Source organism: Thamnophis elegans, chromosome 2, assembly GCF_009769535.1.
Source record: "Thamnophis elegans isolate rThaEle1 chromosome 2, rThaEle1.pri, whole genome shotgun sequence".
NCBI lineage: Eukaryota > Metazoa > Chordata > Lepidosauria > Squamata > Colubridae > Thamnophis > Thamnophis elegans.
In genome coordinates, this window is record NC_045542.1 from 81743230 (window position 1) to 81762918 (window position 19689).

At 35.5% G+C, this 19689-nt stretch overlaps 1 protein-coding gene across 2 annotated transcripts in view; it reads right to left on the reverse strand.

Moving 5' to 3' along the window:
• The window catches only part of ARHGAP26 (Rho GTPase activating protein 26), a 247694-nt gene that overhangs the window by 36219 nt on the left and 191786 nt on the right, over nucleotides 1–19689 (reverse strand). Inside the window, exon 21 of one of the 2 annotated variants that reach the window (XM_032210267.1) lies at nucleotides 5455–5665. The exons of the other annotated variant lie outside the window; for it this stretch is intronic. Coding sequence (XP_032066158.1) covers nucleotides 5560–5665 — 106 coding nt within the window. The 3' untranslated portion in view covers nucleotides 5455–5559. Of the gene's footprint in view, nucleotides 1–5454; nucleotides 5666–19689 lie in introns of those variants that run through there. 2 annotated transcript variants of the gene reach the window in all.

A 19689-nucleotide genomic window follows, 5' to 3' on the forward strand; every position in this document is an offset into this window, starting at 1 on the left:
AGAACCAAGTACTATGTAATACATTACAGAAATTATATCAATTGGCTACAAATTATACACAGGTAAAACAATTCAAGTTCCAAAAATTCAGTGGAACAATCTTGTAATAATAATACAAGAAACCACCCTGCTTGCAATTGCCTATATGCTTAGGCTGTACCTCAATAATTCTTAAATCCTTGATTAGGACTTGAATTATTAAGTTTCTACCAGTCATAGACTGTGAATCTAACTGTACAGTAGATTACCTACACATAATTAATAGTAATAATGCTGCATCTGGCTATCCCAGGTCCTTGGAGAGGACTCAATACGTCGACAAAAATGCCAAATCCAGTCTAAATGTCTGGCCAACTGTGCAACCAACGGTAACAACAATAGTGCCTCAATGAGATGTAAAAGCAGAGTAACAGATGGGCAAAAGGAACATGTGGGACAACATTGAGCAGATATAAGAATCATCCACTTTCAATCATAAAAGTTTCATAAGTATCTTCTGTGAGGCTTGAGTTAAAATGTTGTCAGAACGTAATATTGCAGGCTAATTCATTGCCCATTGTCTGGAGTTCGACCCTGACCAGCTCAAGGTTGACTCAGCCTTCCATTGTTTTGAGGTCAGTAAAATGAAGACCCAGATTGATGAGGCAATATGCTGATTCTGTAAACTGCTTAGAGAGGGCTGTAAAGCGCTGTGAGGCTGTATATACTCTAAGTCTAAGTGCTATTGCTATAAAAGCTTTTTAATCTGCAGATTAACCTTGAAAGATTAAGATTAAGATTTAGTTTATTTGTATGCCGGGAGGGACTCAGGGCGGCGAACAACTCAAAAGGGGAAAAGGGGATACAAGCACAATACATGTAATTAAAATACACATGAGTCATACAGCCATACAAGTCGAGCGGGGAGGGGAACTCATCAACCCTAGGCCTGCCGGCACAGTTTTGACAACTTTCCGGAAGGCCTGGAGAGAGGTAAGTGTCCGAATCTCCACGGGGAGTTCATTCCAAAGGGCCGGAGCTGCTACAGAGAAGGCCCTCCCCCGGGTGGTAGCCAGGTTATTCTGACAGAGATTCTTCCACTTTAACTCGTCTTTTAGTCTGATAAAGCTTTGACTTTTGAATAGTATCTGTATATACAGGTGAAACTCGAAAAATTAGAATACCATGCAAAAGCTATCAGCCTGGCATGGAAGCTATCAGCCTGTGGCACTGCTGAGGTGTTATGGAAGACCAGGATGCTGGTCTTAAACAGTGGTCCAAAGTCGTCTTTGCTGATGAGAGCAACTTTTGCATCTCATTTGGAAACCAAGGACCCAGAGTATGGAGGAAGAATTGAGAGGCACACACTGCAAGATGCTTGAAGTCCAGTGTGAAGTTTCCACAGTCTGTATTGATTTGGGGAGCCATGTCATCTGCTGGTGTTGGTCCACTGTGCTTCATTAAGTCCAGGGTCAATGCAGCGGTCTACCAGAAGATTTTGGAGCACTTCATGCTTCCTTCTGCAGACGAGCTTTATGGGGATGCTGACTTCATTTTCCAGCAGGACTTGGCATCTGCCCACACTGCCAAAAGCACCAAAACCTGGTTCAATAACCATGGAATTACTGTGCTTGATTGGCCAGCAAACTCGTCTGACCTGAACCCCATAGAGAATCTATGGGGCATTGCCAAGAGAAAGATGAGAGACATGAGACCGAACAATGCAGAAGAGCTGAAGGCCGCTATTGAAGCATCCTGGTCTTCCATAACACCTCAGCAGTCCCACGGGCTGATAGCTTCCATGCCATGCCTCATTGAGGCAGTAATTGTTGCAAAAGGGCCCCAAACCAAGTACTGAGTACATATGCATGCTTATACTTTTCAGAGGTCCGATATTGTTCTATGTACAATTCTTGTTTTATTGATTGCATGTAATATTCTAATTTTCTGAGATGGTGGATTTAGGGTTTTCATGAGCTATACGCCATAATCATCACAATTATGACAAATCATAGCTTGAACTATCTTGCTTTGCATGTAATGAGTCTATCTCATATATTAGTTTTACCTTTTAAGTTGCATTACTGAAATAAATGAACTTTTGCATGGTATTCTAATTTTTCGAGTTTCACCTGTATATGTGGGAGTTGATTCAGAACATAGTTACTTCTGAGAGCGGTTGATTTATCAAGCAAACTGCACACTTTATAAAATTAGATACTTTATTTTACCAGTTTGTTGTTTACATGCATTCCAAAATATTTTATAACCTTGAATTAAAAAAAATAGTTTGCTTTTCATTCCTTTCTTTTATACAGTGAAAGAACTTAACAGGTTTTATTTTTGTTACAATTAAATGTTACTTTAGCACTTTAAGCATATAAAGGAATCTACTATATATTTAAATGAGAAATTCAGAAACATTGAGCTCTACAATTAACACATATTGATTTAAGAAGATGGACGATGACTGTATTATATCAACCTGAGATTTGTTTCATTAAAGTATATATTATCAATACTATAACCACATTTATTTACTCATTTATGCAACATATACATAATATGTATTATAGTTTATTATATATATCCAATTTTCACAGTCCTGAATATCATTTGTAAAGCATGCTGCGCATTTCACAGTAATGATTTTTTTCCCCTAAATCCAGGGGTAAACTTTTAAATTATCAGATCCAGGCTGCAAAAATACCAATTGACCACTAGATGTCAGCAATCTGGTAGAATTATTCTTACTCTGTTATCTGGTGGACATTTGGATTTTTACAATCTGGATCTTTAGCCTACAATCTGGATCTTTTGCAGGAGATCAGTCACACTAGGCATTCTCACAACCAGAGGGTTAGGGTTTCCTCAATGAAATAGATTAGATTTAAGTTAATGTTATGACTAATATTATTATTATGACTGATTTAAATTGCATTGATTCAACTCTAAAAACTAAAGATGAATTCCAACAGATTTTTCAGTATTATTTTAATTCTTCACTTTCTCATACACTAGGTCCTTCTGAATAAAATCACAGACAAATGCTTGGATATATATCATCATAATGAAGAAAAGAACTTAAAACACAATATGTTTAATTTGAGAATCTGAGAGATCATTTCTTAAGGATATGTATTTTTCATTTTTATTATAATCAAACACTAAAAGCAACTGCCTGGTTTATTAAAATCTAAATAGCAATAAAACTACAACACTTTACAATTGTGTTATTAATTCTGCATCAAAGAATCATAGAATATAAGAATTGGAAAGGATTTTGAAAATCATCCAATCCAGAATCAACTCCTTCAGCATCTTTGCCAGAATGCAATTGTGTCTCTTTTTAAGATTCTGAATATTCCACTGTAAGAGACCAATACTCCCAAGGTAGCCTGTTGTCAAATAGATCTTATTAAGATTTTTTCTTCATGTCCCAAAGGTGCTTTTTTTTTTCAAAAGGCTACTGGACTTTGCTTTTCCCTTGAAGACATTTCACTTCTCATCCAAGTTCTGGAGAAGTTTCTTGGATGAGATGCGATTTTTTTTAAAGCACTTTTGGGATAACCATGACCTGGATGACTGAGATCTCCATGGAGATTTTTTCTGGTTATTTGGCACAAATCTACTTTCTTATAATTTAATTGTGCTGTTTCTTGTCCAATCTTCTGGAGCATCTCTAAACAATTATGCCTATGACAGTCCTTCAGATAACTAAAGGCAGCTATCCTGTCTTTCCATAGTTTTCTCATCTTCAGGCTAAATATATTCAATACTGCCAACCAGTGGTGGAATTCAAAATGTTTTACTACTGGTTCTATGGGTGTGGCTTGGTGGGCATGGCTTGGTGGGCGTGGCATGGGAAGGATACTGTAAACTCTCCATTCCCTCCCCACTCCAGGGGAAGGTTACTGCAAAATCCCCATTTCCACCCAATCAGCTGGGACTCGGGAGGTAGAAAATAGATGGGGGCGGGGAGAGTAAGAGGTGGTATTTACCAGTTCTCAAAACTACTCAACATTTCTGCTACCGGTTCTGCAGAACTGGTCAGAACCTGCTGAATACCACCTCTGCTGCCGACCATTTGTTATACTTTTTCCTTCCTGATCCCTCATAATCTTGGTTGCTCTCCTAGTTGGTCATTGTCCTTCTAGAAAGAAGCTGGATGCAATACTCCAAATGCAGCCTATCTAGCCTGAAATGGACAAGAATCATGATCACATATTTTTCATGGTTATGGTTGGTATTCTAGAAATGCCCGTTTTTTCAAGTTTTCAGATTTATCTTCAACCAATAATCCCTAATCAAGTTGTCACTATAGCCATTTTGGCATCCTGGGTAGAATTCAACCTTGACAGCTTTTCACCTAAGATTCATAGACAGGAGCTGAACAAGATTTAGTGCAATCTATATCTTTGAGGATTGCTCCCTGAACACTAGGTGTTCCACCATTTTAACAATACCAGTAGTTATATATATATTTATAAATGAAATCATGTTTATAAGGGAGAATAAAACAAACCTACCCCAGAGCTATGTATTTCAGGTGGTGGTTATTATATTATTCCAACCTCCTCCATTTGTTTGGTTTAGTTTTTAGCTTTGGTGACATTTAGTGCATCAGTCCCAATTACAATTGTTGTTTTGTTATTTTTACCAAGAACACATGTTGGAAGAGACCTTGGAGGTCTTCTTGTCCAACCTCCTGCTTAGGCAAGCCGACCCTACACCATTCCGGACAAATTGCTGTTCAATCTCTTCTTAAAAACTTCCAGGGATGGATCAAAAAGCTTGGGAGCACACTCACCCAAAAATCCCAGTCTTAGGTAAAAACATGTAATAAGCAAAGCTGGTAATTAAATCCTTAAAAGGTATAACAGGTTTCTGTATTAAGAGCTTAGTCACAAAGCCTATCAGGATTTAAATAAAAGATGAGGGGATGTGGGAAGTAAACTAAGCTGGCATGGTGACATCTATTCATCTTTCTGCCTTTCATCCCCATCTTTCAGTAACATTATATAGGCTCAACTAATCTGATGCAAAATCAGTTTTTAACTGCTCCTTCATTTATTTTTCAGGTGATTGTAGCTAGAATATGTCTTCATTGGCGTAGCGCCATTTTTGCTGGATGAGCTAGTAAAAATTTAGAGTTCTCTTCCAATATCTCAGGGGCTACCACAAAGAACAGGGAGTCAAACTATTCTCCAAAGCACCTGAGGGCAGGACAAGAAGCGATGGAGAGAAATTAATCAAGGAGAGAAGCAACCTAGAACTAAGAAGAAATTTCCTGACAGTTAGAACAATTAATCAGTGGAACAACTTTGTCTCCAGAAGTTGTAAATGCTCCAAAACTGGACATTTTAAAGAAGATATTGGATAACCATTTGTCTGAAATGGTGTAGGGTTTTCTGCCTAGGCAGGGGGTTGACTAGAAGACCTCCAAGGTCCCTTCCAACTCTGTTATTCTATGTTTTTTCTTGAACATGTAAATGGGAAAGTGTTTTGCACATTTTTACTGTTCCTCTGAATGTAATGCACTCAACATTTATGGACAGTACAATTTCTAGGCTCTCCACTTCAAGGGTTGTTGAGCTCAGCATCACTTGTCAACGTTGCCATTTCCCCAGATGTTTGATGTGAAGTAGGTGTATCTCCAGAGGCCTCTGTTGGAGCAGGGGGGAGTCTAAATATGAGAACATGGATGAAACAAAAATGGAGCATAACCAGAAAAAAAATGAAATAACCTGCTATAATTCTTAGGCTATTAATAATTTCACAGCTTAGCACTCTTATGTCAATTTTGTCTGCACATCAGCTTCTTCACGATCGTAATGCTACCAAATGGAAAGGCTCAAGGGCACATTAATTGATAGTTGGGATCCATTACAACAGCAGAAAAGATTGGTGAGATTGCATTACCTCCGTTTGGTGGCAAAGTAGGGCTGCTATAGCTACTGCTAATTTATGAACTTAATTAAGCAGAGGGATCTCCTTTCAGAATGAGACAGGATGTCTTTATGACTTAAGGCTTCTGGTTTTTCTTTTTTTCCTCTGAACCTTTAGAGAAAATCTAATGCTAATGCAGAAATTTGATCCTACTAGCCTGTCTGACAAAGCCAACAGAAAGACGTTTAGGATAGACACATTTTCTTGATTATGAGGACTGCTTCAAATATACCGATTTATAAATTAGGTTCCCCTGCATAAGAAATAGAATAGAATAATCCTGTTGAAATTTAGATGAAAAATCTGGAACCAAAATGAGAAGGTGTAGACTATTTTTTATTAAAAGTTCACTATCAAACTGTAAGTTCCCACCTACTATCTAGTTCTAGCTTCAGATGATATTAAATATTTAACTTCTATCATCTTATTAGATGTGATCAAGAGAGTAACGGTTAATAAAAGTTAATAAAAGTATTATTTTCAGTGTCATAGACAAAGGCTCCCAATTTTGCTTTTTCCTTAATAGAAATATGAAAAAATGTAGCATTTCAGAAATACAAGAAACTCATAGTGAGCCAAAAATATAAACTGCAGATTTGTTTGTTGCTATTTACACACACTTTCAAATTAAAAAGCTGTGATGAAAAAAAAAAGGGGGGGGGGACTAGTTAAGATGATACACATCTATTTCAAGAGGGAAATGCACAGAAAATGCAGTTCACCACTTTTTTTATGCCATTCATTCATTATGCCATTCTTTGAACAAAATATTGTTATGCAGTAATCGCTAAGTAAATTATACGGAGAAGGGGAATGAGTCTATCTATACATTTATATTTTCAGGGATCAATGAAGCTGTATACTAAAGCTTGTATAAGAATATCAGTATGTACAAGTTCTCAGTTAGTTCTCCATATCTGTGAGGACTCTTGTTCATATAGAACAAGACCAGGCATCTTGGACTAATATTTTTTGTATTTTTGATGTCTCAAAGTTACATTGTCTTAGCAATTTATATTACAATCAAAGATAAAGCAAAAAAACAATTAAATTCAATACAAACCACTGAATTGCAATGGACAGGGGAGAAAGTTAGTAACGGCACAAGAATAAGTTGATATACACACAAAGTGCATCTTTTTAAAAAAAAATTGGCTGCATTATGATTTTCTGCCAAAAAAATGATCTTTTTTATTTTGTTACCCATTGAAAACTACAGCTGTTGATCTGTGGACTGCTACCAATTTTCAACTGGGCTATAAATAAAGGATTTGTTACTTTAGGCAACTCTATATGAGACATTTGAAATATAGCTTATCACATATTGTAAACTGGAGTATATTATGTAAATAGTGATTAGCAATCCAGAGAAAAAATGCCAACTTTACTTTCTAAAGTATTTCTTCAACTATTTATTTTTCACTTTTCCTTGGAGTAAATAAAACTCACTGAGACCATTAAGAAACAAGAAATACCAGCATGCTGGTAGATTATATAAATCTTGGATAAATATTTTTTTAAAAATTGAAAGTCCAAATCAAAAAACAACACAAGAGAAACCTAAAACCCCATCAATACAAGCAATACATAAACAGGGAGAAAACCTCACACTCACTAGCACTAATAATGTTACCCAGTCAGGACTGAAATCTTTGCAAGCAATCAACAAAGCTCACAGAGCACCAGGGATTCCACAGAGTCAACTTTCTCAGATCTGAACAAGCCATGGAATGAAATAGAAAGATTTAGCCTTTTTTCAAACTTGGAATGACAAGGACATGCTGATTTAGCATATAATGGAGATGCAGGAATATTGTTGTTGTTTAAGCTATAAACTTGCTAAAACTACTTTTTTACTCCTTGGTTCACATGAGAATGTATAGAAAATACATCCTTTTAACAGATGAACCTTGGTTGAATTTTGAAAACTTTCTATGTCCAAACTTTTTCAATCAGTAGCCATATTACTGTTACTATGCTATAAATTTGCTTGTTGAAGTAAATTAATTTTACAAAGCTAATTCTCTATCACTGGTAATGAATGGTAGAAGAGAATATTTGTAGCTGAGACTTGAACTGTGAGGTCCTTGGTGGTCTCTGAGCTTGATGGTTTTCACTGGTAAGTTGAGCATCATTTTGTTGACTTGTAAAACCAACATTGAAAGGTAAGCAGAAGCACAAACAAAACATTGAGAAGACAAGAGCTTCCATAGTTTCCATGCCAAATTAATGGAAGTAAGAAAAGCCAATGCAACACGACAACAGTTACATATATTTTGTTCCTAAACTGGAAAATCTACATGATAATGAAGATAATTTGTTACTGCATTCCTACAAAATACACTAGGATTTTCCCTTTGTCCAAATAGGCTACAAATATTCAGAATCTATTTTTTTATAAAAACTCCCACTATTTTTGCTCGACCATTAAGAAGCCTGTTGCACTGATCCCATAATTAGGAACAGAGATTGATTACGAACAGACGCATACCAATAAGGAAAATACATATAAAAAAGAAAAACTAGGAATGGTGCCTGGACCAGATGGATTATCAGATTCTTTTTATAAATATTTTGAGGATAAACTTTTACAACCCTTAAAAAACATGATGAATTCTATCTTACAGGGAGGGAAATTGCCAGAGTACAAAGAGGCCAATATTGCATTAATATCTAAAGAAGGACAAGATTTGATTTTAACAAGAATCCATTGGCTGATATCATTATTTAATAATAACTATAAGTTCTTCACAAAAATTCTAATTGATGGACTGAAAATAATTTTGCAAGATTTGTGCATGATGATAAACTTGGATTTTTTAAAAAATCAGTTAAAGAACAATGTTAGAAGTGTCTTGGGCATTTTAGAATATCTGGAGTAACATAATGAAAAACAAGCCACATTGATTTTTCTTAGATGCAGAGAAAGCCTTTGATTTGAGCTGGGTTTCTTGTTCAAAGTTTTGGAAAATATGACTTTTGGAATGAAATTGGAATGAATGAGGTTTTTTTTAAAAGCCATTCGTGAAATGGCTTTATGCTTCTTAGAAAGCAGAAGTAATTGTCAATTCAGATCAAACAAACCCTGTGATATACAAATAAGGAACAAATCAGGATCATGGGATTAAAGCTTTTAAAAGGAGGCTAGAAGTAAGGGTTTTTGCAGGTAGCTTGGTGTTGGGTCTATAATATACCTTGAATGGATATGCAATATGAATGGGCAGATTAGGAGAATATGGTGCATTAGCAGGTTTCAAGACTAATAAACAGAAGACAAATATCTTAACAAAAATGTGAAAATGGATTAAACAGAATTGATGAATAGAAGAAGTTTATGATTTGAGAAGAAAATAAGTATGTGTGTATCTGATAATTATGAATTGTATATTATTTCAAAATAGTTATGTTAAGATAGGGAATAAAGTCTAAAAAGTTATGTTAAGATGGGATAAATTACAACCATCATCGCTGGAGATAATTTCTGTTATAAAAATGATTGCCTTGCCTAGAATTACGTTTTTGTTTCAGACAATACCTGTTCTGACAATTGATTTACCATTGAAACACTGGCCAATATAATTAGATATATTGAAATTTGTGTGATAGGAGAAAAAAAAAATGAGTTCAATATAAGGTGTTACAAGATGCAAAGGAAAGATGATTGATTTATTGATTGGATATAGTATTTTGCAGCTTGGTGTTTAATTTGGATGACTCTAGAAGAGATTTGGAGTTAGAAGGACATAATTTGAGATTTGGATAGCATGGGTATTTGTGCTACAATAAAGACAAGTTTCGTGCAGATTCGTTATGTTAAACAGGGCATATTGAGAATATGGAATAGGTACAAATCCAAGTTGTACCTGAAAACACCATTGTGTATCTCAGCACAAAAAGCATTTTATAGGTGAGAAATAATAGGCAAACACAAATGGCCAACTTATCATGAAACACCAGAATTCTATCAAGGGGAATGTAAAAGGAAATCAAGAAAGAACTGATTGCAGAGGGATGTAGTTGTTAATGTTCTTTTATTTATAGGACCTGGCTCTACCTCATGGCTTGGGGACCCAATGGGGGAACTTCATACTGGAGGTGGTTGACTAATTAAATTCCACCCCATTCTCCTCCCCTCCATTTGTCCGAGTCCTCTCTTTGCTATCTATGATTTCATCTGTTAATGTTTTTTATCTGCTGAGGTTTTTTTTGACAATGTATTTTTAATATTTTTCATTGTTTTTATGTTGTAAGCTACCCAAAGTCATTGGGTATGAGATGGGTGGCAAATAAATAAATTCAATAAATAAATGAAGAAAGAAAGAAAGAAAGAAAGAAAGAAAGAGAAAGAAAGAGATGAAATTATATTGTTATAATCTTAAGGAGAATTTTTTAAATGATGTACTATTGATACTGTATATGTTACCAGAGAAATTGTCTAGAATGTGTAAAGTCACTTCAAATTTATGTAGCAAATGTGAAGAATAGGAAAGGACATTTTATCTCCAACTCCACATGTTTGATGGAACTGTAAAAAAGCTAGAAAATTCTGGATTTAAATATATGCATAACCTGATTCAGATGATTTTAAAGATTAATATCCAATTGAAGCCAGACATTTTTCTTTTGAGATTGATGAATAAGCATTGGAATGATGATGGAACTTGCTGACATGGCTAAATTGACATCTTTGATCAGGGAAAAGACAAATAATTACATTTATTGCTGACTGGAAACCTGTTGTAGACTTTTTATGTAAGAAAGGAAAATATAAACTTGTGATTTATAGTTTAGACAATTAAACAGGATAGATTAAAGAAGGAAGGCACTTATGCTGTAACCATAGAGTAAGGGGCAAATTTATAACTGTACTTATAACTTATGTCAAGAAGATTAGAAACTACCAGTATGTAACATTTTTCTTTTTCCCATTTCCTGCACTTTTAGCTTTCTCTTTGATCTTTCTTTCTTTCTTTCTTTCTTTCTTTCTTTCTTTCTTTCTTTCTTTCTTTCTTTCTCTCTCTCTCTCTCTCTCTCTTTCTTTCTTATACAGTTTGAATTAACAATTATATAAAAATATGTTGACTTGGTACATAGATCTATGCTCCCTTGCTTCTAATTCCTACTTCAGCAAAATCACTTAACAGAATATTTCTTTCAAGCCAAATTCTTTGATTCATCTATCTGACAGAAGAGAGCTGGAGAAAATTAGAAATGAAAACTAAAGCTTAGTGTCCCGCAGATTAATGTTGCATTTCAGTTTTATTCTTTCGTAAACAGGAAAAGATTTTTAAAAATGATGCTCTATTTTCTGTGGTTTGGCTAGCCAGAATGTCTTAAAATAACTAGCCAAGTGAAAGGAAAAAGAAGCACAAATACAGGCCTTAGTTAACCCTTCGAGAGTCTACTGCGAGCTATAAGAAGAATATGTCTACTCAAAGAGAATCAAAAGTTAACCATAACAATTAGATTTCATTTGCTATCTTATATTATTTCTCTAACTCCCTCAACAGCGTATATTATGTTCTAAACAAAAATGTTGCAGTCACAGTTGCATTTGAGATTTTGAATTAGAACATTTCTGCTTGTTTGGGTATTATTATTTATCAATAAACTTCTGATTACCAACTATTAGATTACAAATACTGCATAGCAACTCTCTTGCTACTTATTTGTCTTGCTTGCAATTACTGTAGAGATTAAAAACTGAGCAGTTTGTAACAATTTAATCACTGGTGAAAAATAGTTTTACCACTGATGTCGCTGTACTCTATTTAGCATTCGATACTTTATTCAGATTTCCTGTGTGTTATGTAAGCAGCTAAATCATAAAGTAAATGCAATTTTGCCACTCAATTTGACTAGATGTTTTTTTCTAGATACTAAGTATTCATACCCTTCTTTTAAATAAATGCAGTGAGTGTTCCATTTGATATTTTGTATCATTATTTTTAACTGCCTAGAGGAACTCCTGAGGAGCTGAGTGGCCTCAGAACCATAATACACAAATAAAATATTGAAGTTGTAATTATTTTCAGACAAAATGGTGACTATGCTACAACTGCAAGGCAAGGAACAAAGGGGTTGGAAAGCAGGTCTGTGAAGAAGTCTATCTTCAAACAACTCCCTGAAATATACCACATGGAAATACAAGAAGGCACTTGAATCCTCATAGACATCTCTCTCTTAGTGAAACACTAATGAAGAGACTAAACAGAAGTAGAATGACAAGTCTGATGTTCTTCCATAGATATTTGGCCCAAGTAGCTAAAACAAAACAGAACCTTTTGTACTGCAGAGAGGAAATTAAGACGAGAAAAACGGTTTACTTTCCTTCTTGACTTTATGGTAGTGGGAGTGGTTAAAGAAAAACAAAGTAAAATATTAAGAGCTTCCTGGCTTGTCCTTCACTTGCCCCGTTATCTCAGGAGTGAAATAAGGGCAAAAGCAAACCAACAGAAATGATGGAAATTGCAGCCATCATAGTACTGGGAATAATTAATTAATCAATGGTTTTGGGTTTACCTGCTACTGCAAATTGGTCCCAAGATGAGTGAGGATTGTAAAATCCAGAATCTCAACAGGTTATCACTTTTGAAAACTTATGAACTGGGCAGAAGAATTGATTAATAATATACGATCACTGATTGATAGTCAAGGTAGCTAATTTAACCAAAATAATACTAAAATATTCATCATTGTTTTTGCTATAAACGTATTAATAGCAAAAGCACATACTGTCAATGGTGAAGCAGATTAAGACTAATTCTCTCTCTCTCTCTCTCTCTCTCTCTCTCATACACACACACACACACACACACAATTTAATAAGCATTAAATTGATAAGGTTGCAGATTTGCAGAAATGAAAAGTCTTCATTTTCTGGAAGGCCAGAAATGAAGACTGAGGCTAAAGGAAAAGAATTTTCTAGTCTAGAAACGTTTAGCATGGAAGAATAGCCACATTTAACCACTTAACTCAAGTTTACACTACTCTGATAAAGCTGACCTCCATACATTAATTAATGAAGCCAATAATTTATTTTATAGCTTCCTCTGAAAATGTTGGATTTTTTTATAAGGGCCTAGGTGGATTGTAACCTGAGCATAGGCAGACCTTTGTGCATGCTGTGTTCCTATACTAGTTGTCAAGACAACTGTTCTGATTTGCCCTGAGGTGAAAATGTCCAGCAATTTGAGAAGTTATCTACGTATTAAAACAATATTAAACTGACCTACAGGCTAACAAATTTACCTAGAGCATCAGCTAACCCTGAAATGTATCTTAAGATTTAAGATTACAGCAGTTCATAAAATTTGCTTATTTATCTGACTGAAAAGTATAATAACCAAAATTATACTGATCAATGTCATGCTGTCCTGTCTTAACAATTTTGTAACTATTCCCTAAAGAGAAGCATGCAAAACTACATCCAATGAAATGAACTAGAAGTCTGCTATTATTATTTTTTTGTAAAAACATAAAAGAAAAAAGTGATGATCTATAAGATAATCATCTTTTAAAACTGCTATTCAAAAACCAGATTCTGAAGATAAAAAGCAATAGATCTATAATCAGGAGCAGAATGCTATAAATGAACTAGATTGGCAATCATATACCTGAACAAACTATGGTAGATTATATCTGAAGTGTATTGAGTTACCACAATGGTTCAATGAAAGTGTAGTTCACAACGTAATTCATGGCTCAGTGCCTTTAAAATGATCCATCATTTCAGAAAGATTAAAGTGACAAAGCACTTAGAAGTCAAGTTCTGTGTATAAACCTAAAGATGGTTATATCTAGTATAACTTATGGTGCTTAAAAAGGAAAGTTTCTTAGTGTGAATAACTGTTGTTTATGATTTCTGCAGGAATAGTTGGTAAAGCTCTTAATTTACATATTCCACATTTACACACCATTCAAAAGAGACAACAAAAAAACAAGAAGGAAGCAAAACAAAGACTAGAATGCATCCTCTTCAGTAGCCACTATTCAGATAAGCAGGGATTAACACCAGACAAATAATCAATTCTTCAATCAAGGAGCTCCCAAGGAGAAAAGCATACCCTCATCAACACTAGCAGAGTAAGTTACTGTATATAATCAGGGACAAAACCCCACGCTTTTTAATGAGAGTAAGGAAACATCTGCAAGCAAACAGGAAACAGCCAAGCTAGAGAACACCAGGGACTTCACAAAGCTCTCAATATTCTGGACAACAGGTATGGGTTGATATCCTGGTCATCTCTACAAAACAACTCTGATCAGACTAATGAACAAAGGCAATCCTACTATCACAGAACTTCTAAATACTAGGAATCTTTTAAAAAATAAAGCAGTTTGCTTTTTTTGTAGGATCAAATATCACTTACAATGTCAGGGTTTAATATAGTGCTTATTTTTCAACTTTGAATATGTCATTAATATCAGCAAACAGTTGATATCATTTGACCTATCTAAGCCTTTCCAAAAGGAAGAAGTGGATGCAAATATGGTATCAGAAAAAACAGTACTGCTCGTCAAGACATCACCCATTCATGGCTGTATATATAAATCATCATCTCTTTGAACAAACACTCTATCTGCCTGATCAGAGCTATAGGCAACAAAGCATTTTGGAGAGTATCACAAGATTCTTAATTGTTTATGCCTGTTGGGGATATATTAACCTAGGAATTCTTGAATCACATGAAGAAACAAATAGTCCACTACAGAATAAGTACTATCCAGAAGTTACAGAGAAAAGGAATTCATTTTAAGGAACATATCTTTCATTTGTATATTTTTGAAGGGCATCTGAGAACTTTCAAAACATTTAAAAAAAGTATCACAATCAAAAGTTGGGTTTATCAACATTAACAAACCTTCAGTATGTAGAACATTTCTGTAGGAAAATCAATCTTTCTTTCATGGTACATAATCTAAAAATACTGCTGTGGATAGTAGAGCTAGTAACTACAATAAAATTGGATGCTGATATCCTAAGATAATACAGAATTATTCTGGAGAGAAGATCACTTACAGGGTATGATAAATGAAGATGATGATTTTACTTGATCACTTGGAGATAAGAAAAAAGACTGTTAGCATTGCCTCTGACCAAAAAAAACCCTGGATGTGAACTGATACTGGGTAAACATAATTAGACCTCTAAACATTCTGTTTATGACAGAACATCTCCTGATATTACATAGATATTGGGGTAAAAAAGGAAAAGGCTGCTTCTTAGAAGAATGCTACTTCCTGGATCAATATTTAAGAGAACCTTATTGTCATAAAAAACCGAACAGCTGGAAATAACTCTGTTTTTTGTCTGGTTGGTTTTATGCTCATTAGAGCTTCACATTGACACATGTTAAGTGACCCAGATCCAGGACTCAAAAAGAGAAACAGAACTTTTAAAAACCTGTTAAAGTATCAGATAGAAAAAGGAACATTTGACAACACAGCCCCTCTTGTAAGTTACCCATCTCAATCAGGATGGTTAGCAAGAGAATTTTTTTCCTTACATCCTAAGTTTTGACTGAACTCTACTTTCAGGCTTCTTTAGGGCAATGTATCCTCAACAAAAGCCCAAATATCCTGCAAGTTACATGACCATTTATTATAGATTGCTGGTTGATTCATTTTGGGATGAGAGCAGAACAGTCAAGATCTTATCAAAATAACTGATTTGACTCAGCCCCATGCTATCAATAGAAATAGCTCCAGTTAAAGAAGTATGATGACTCTTGAGTAAGTGACTCTCTATGTGTTAGAGCTCTTATAGTAAAACAGATAGACTTGCAAGTCCCCAAAACTAAAAATTACAGGGAGAGGAGATAAATGGCTCTACCATCAACATCTTAAGTTATGTAAGAGAATGGGCCAAGATCCTTTTGATGCCCCCAAGCTTTGATTCCCCAATCACAATTAGGTGAAGCAATTATATATCAGCCAAATATTTCTCTGCTCCTCCTTCGCAATTAATAAGACTTATAAATATGCTTAGAGAAGTTTTTCACTGTCAGGTATTCTCTGAATTAAAACAAACTCACTAGATACACTTTATGCCAATATCAAATGACATTTTATGATTCATTGAATAAAATTGTATAGGGGAACCTTAGAGACATTCTTGATTAATCAAGAGAAGTAGGACTCAAAGCGATCTGAAGTTTCTGATGAGAGCAACTTTTGCATCTCATTTGGAAACCAAGGACCCAGATTATGGAGGAAGAATGGAGAGCCAATCAAGGACAGTAATCCCACGGTCATTGAACCAGTTTTTGGTGCTTTTGGCAAAAGTTGCTCTCATCAGAAAAGAGGGCTTTGGGCCACTGAGCAACAGGACTTTGGACCACTGTGCTTCATTAAGACCAAGCTCAACACAGCCGTCTACCAGGAGATTTTGGAGCACTTCATGCTTCCTTCAGCAGACGAGCTTTATGGGATGCTGACTTCATTTTCCAGCTGCCCACACTGCCAAAAGCACCAAAACCTGGTTCAATGACCGTGGGATTACTGTGCTTGATTGGCCAGCAAACTCATCTGACCTGAGCCCCATAGAGAATCCATGGGGCATTGCCAAGAGAAAGATGAGAGACATGAGACCAAACAATGCAGAACAGCTAAAGGCCGCTATTGAAGCATCCTGGTCTTCCATAACACCTCAGCAGTGCCACAGGCTGATAGCTTCCATGCCATGCCGCATTGAGGCAGTAATTGCTGCAAAAGGGGCCCAAGCCAAGTACTCAGTACATATGCATGCTTACACTTTTCAGAGGTCCGATATTGTTCTATGTACAATCCTTGTTTTGTTGATTGCATGTAATATTCTAATTTTCTGAGATTGTGGATTTGGGGTTTTCATGAGCTGTATGCCATAATCATCACAATTATGATAAATCATAGCTTGAACTATCTTGCTTTGCATGTAATGAGTCTTATCTCATATATTAGTTTCACCTTTTAAGTTGCATTACTGAAATAAATGAACTTTTGCATGATATTCTAATTTTTCGAGTTTCACCTGTACCTTAACCACCTCCTGGTTGCCACTTCAGCACCTCTTAGAGGGATAGAGCATTGGTGTACTTGTGACTAGCAAGGCTAAAAAAATGAGAAGAATTGCTGGCTGACAGGCTGCCTATAGAACCTCTTAGATGACTCTGCATCTTTTCTCATATCTGATCTCAGTGAGACAATACTGTGGGGAAGACTGGCAGTGCTTATCAAGAAGTCTGGACTGATTTTCAAAACCCTTCAGAGATCCATCCCTGTATGCCCTACAACGTAGAACAGAGGTGCTATTCTCAGCCTTTCCATTTTCCTAACAAAGAATGGAAGGTACAGTATGACTCCTTAAATAAGTATTGGGCCAATTGCATTTTTGTTATGAAACTGAGAATACTTCCATTTATTTCTCCTGTAGTTACAGTAGATCTGCTTTTTAAGTGAGGGTGAAAGTTGTCATTTCTTTTTACCACTGTGAACCCTGGGAATTTCAAATCTATGAAAGGTGTGTGTGTGTGTGCATGCTCAAAAATGAGATAGGTCAAATAGAAGAATTCAGAATAAACTGCACCCTGCTGAGTTTTTAAATCAAACTGAAAAGCCCTCTTCCTAAAAAGATTCAGTAGTCTTACACTTATATATCGGTTTGATATGCCTGTTATATCTGGCTCAGAGATTTGTTCTCCCAGTGACTATTCCTAACTCTTTCTCTACCACTCCAAACTGAGACCTTGTTAAGTTCAAAGGGACACTGTCAGAAACCTATTGAATCAACACTAAGTGGAGGCAGCTCTGTCTCTTGGAGAGATTCAGTACAATTTGACCTTAGCCTATCATCCAGAGCAAGAGGCTAATTATGAAATACATAAGAGAAGAAAAAGGGTTTGGATTCCTTAACAAACTTTGGTGGTTTATAAAAACCTTAGATTCTAGTGATACAGTAAACTCCAGCACTGCTTCAAAAGCTCTCTGTTATTGTAGCTTCAAAAGCTGTCTATCATTGTAATGTTATGGTATCAACTCAGCTCTCTTTCTCAGTAGTCTTATATAATATATTGGGCTTACATTTTTTTCAAAAAATAATCCTGATAACAGAAAGACATTCTCATTCTCTCTCTCTCTCCATCCCTGCCTCCCTCTCCCTCCCTGTGTGTGTGTGTGTGTGTGTGTGTGATATATATAAACAGGTTTTAGCAAGTCTTCCTGGAATGTCATAGCGTTCCTGGGTCAATTAAATAGAACTTCAGAAATACTTTGGAATACAGAGGTTCCAGGCTCACTATCAGACCAAAATATACTCTGTGTGTGTCTGTGTGTGTGTGTGTGTCTGTATGTCTGTATGTATCAGTATAGGTTTCTGTAAATTTATGTTAAGAAAGCTGTAGCAACATAACAGGGAAGTTGTCTTCAAAAGGAAAACATTTTTTAAAATCAACTCTACATTTAGATCTTAGAAAATAAAAACAAACAATCCCCCTCTATTGGCATGATTAATCCACAATGTGTCATTTTCCCATTCTTAAATTAGCAGTGCTTAAAAGGATGCTGAAACTGCAATCAACCTTTAAAATAGATTAATGTAATATTCTGCCATCATCAGAGCAGTTTGACACTTTATTACAGATTATTTTTAAGTTCCATTTTTATTAAAACTTTCAAACACGAAGGTAAAGCTAACACAAACTGGTGGACATTAAGAAATAAAAGAAAGAAGTCCAAGAAAAGTAAAAAAAGTGAAAGAAAAATGGAAAAGAGAGGGAAGAATAAAAAAAGGTTTCTTCACAGCAGTTATAATTACATTTTGACCTCTCCCTCTAAAGTTATATCATATTATTATTCTTTCTATAATCAATACTGTCTAGTCATCAAAATCATAAGTGATGTTCATTTTTCTTATTTATATGTAAAAAGTTCATGACTTCCGGTCAGTAATAAAAGTAGATAATTTCTTTTCTGTAATCAAAAAAATACATTTATCTATTTCAGCAAAATTGTCAGCTTCACCAACTAATCATCCGTAGTGTTGAATCTTTGCATTTCTCTGCATATACTACCTGATATCAAGTAATCACCTTGGAAAAAAGAAACTTTTCCAATATGACCGAACTCATATAATTGAAAGGTTATTTTCCAAAACTCAACAACATAATGGGTTTTTAACATATTACAACTGTTAATTAAGAGGGTAACGTAAGAGATAAAGGTAAAAGTTCCTCTCGCACATATGTGCTAGTCGTTCCCGACTCCAGGGGCGGTGCTCATCTCTGAAAGCTGAAGAACCAGTGCTGCCCAAAGACGTCTCTGTGGTCATGTGGCAGGCATGACTAAATGCCGAAGGGGCATGGAGGGCTGTTACCTTCCCACCAAAGTGGTCCCTATTTTTCTATTGGATTTTTACCTGCTTTCGAATTGCTAGGTTGGCAGAAGCTGGGACAAGTAATGGGAGCTCAGTCCATTACGCAGCGCTAGGGATTTGAACCACCAAACTGCCAACCTTTCTGATTGACAAGCTCAGCATCTTAACCACTGAGGCCCTATTTCACTTGTAGCTTGCATTTATATATCCATCTTATTTTCCACTCTTTCTCCTTGCCTTATCTCAGTTTAAATCTTGCATTAATTTAGCCACTTCATCTCTGTGACAAAGTGTCAAAATTTTCCTTCTTAATTTTAAAAAACAACTTGGCACTCAATCCAGACAAGACCAAGTGGCTTCTGATGTTCCCTCCCAAAGATTGGCCAAGTATTCCATCTCTCAGGCTGGGG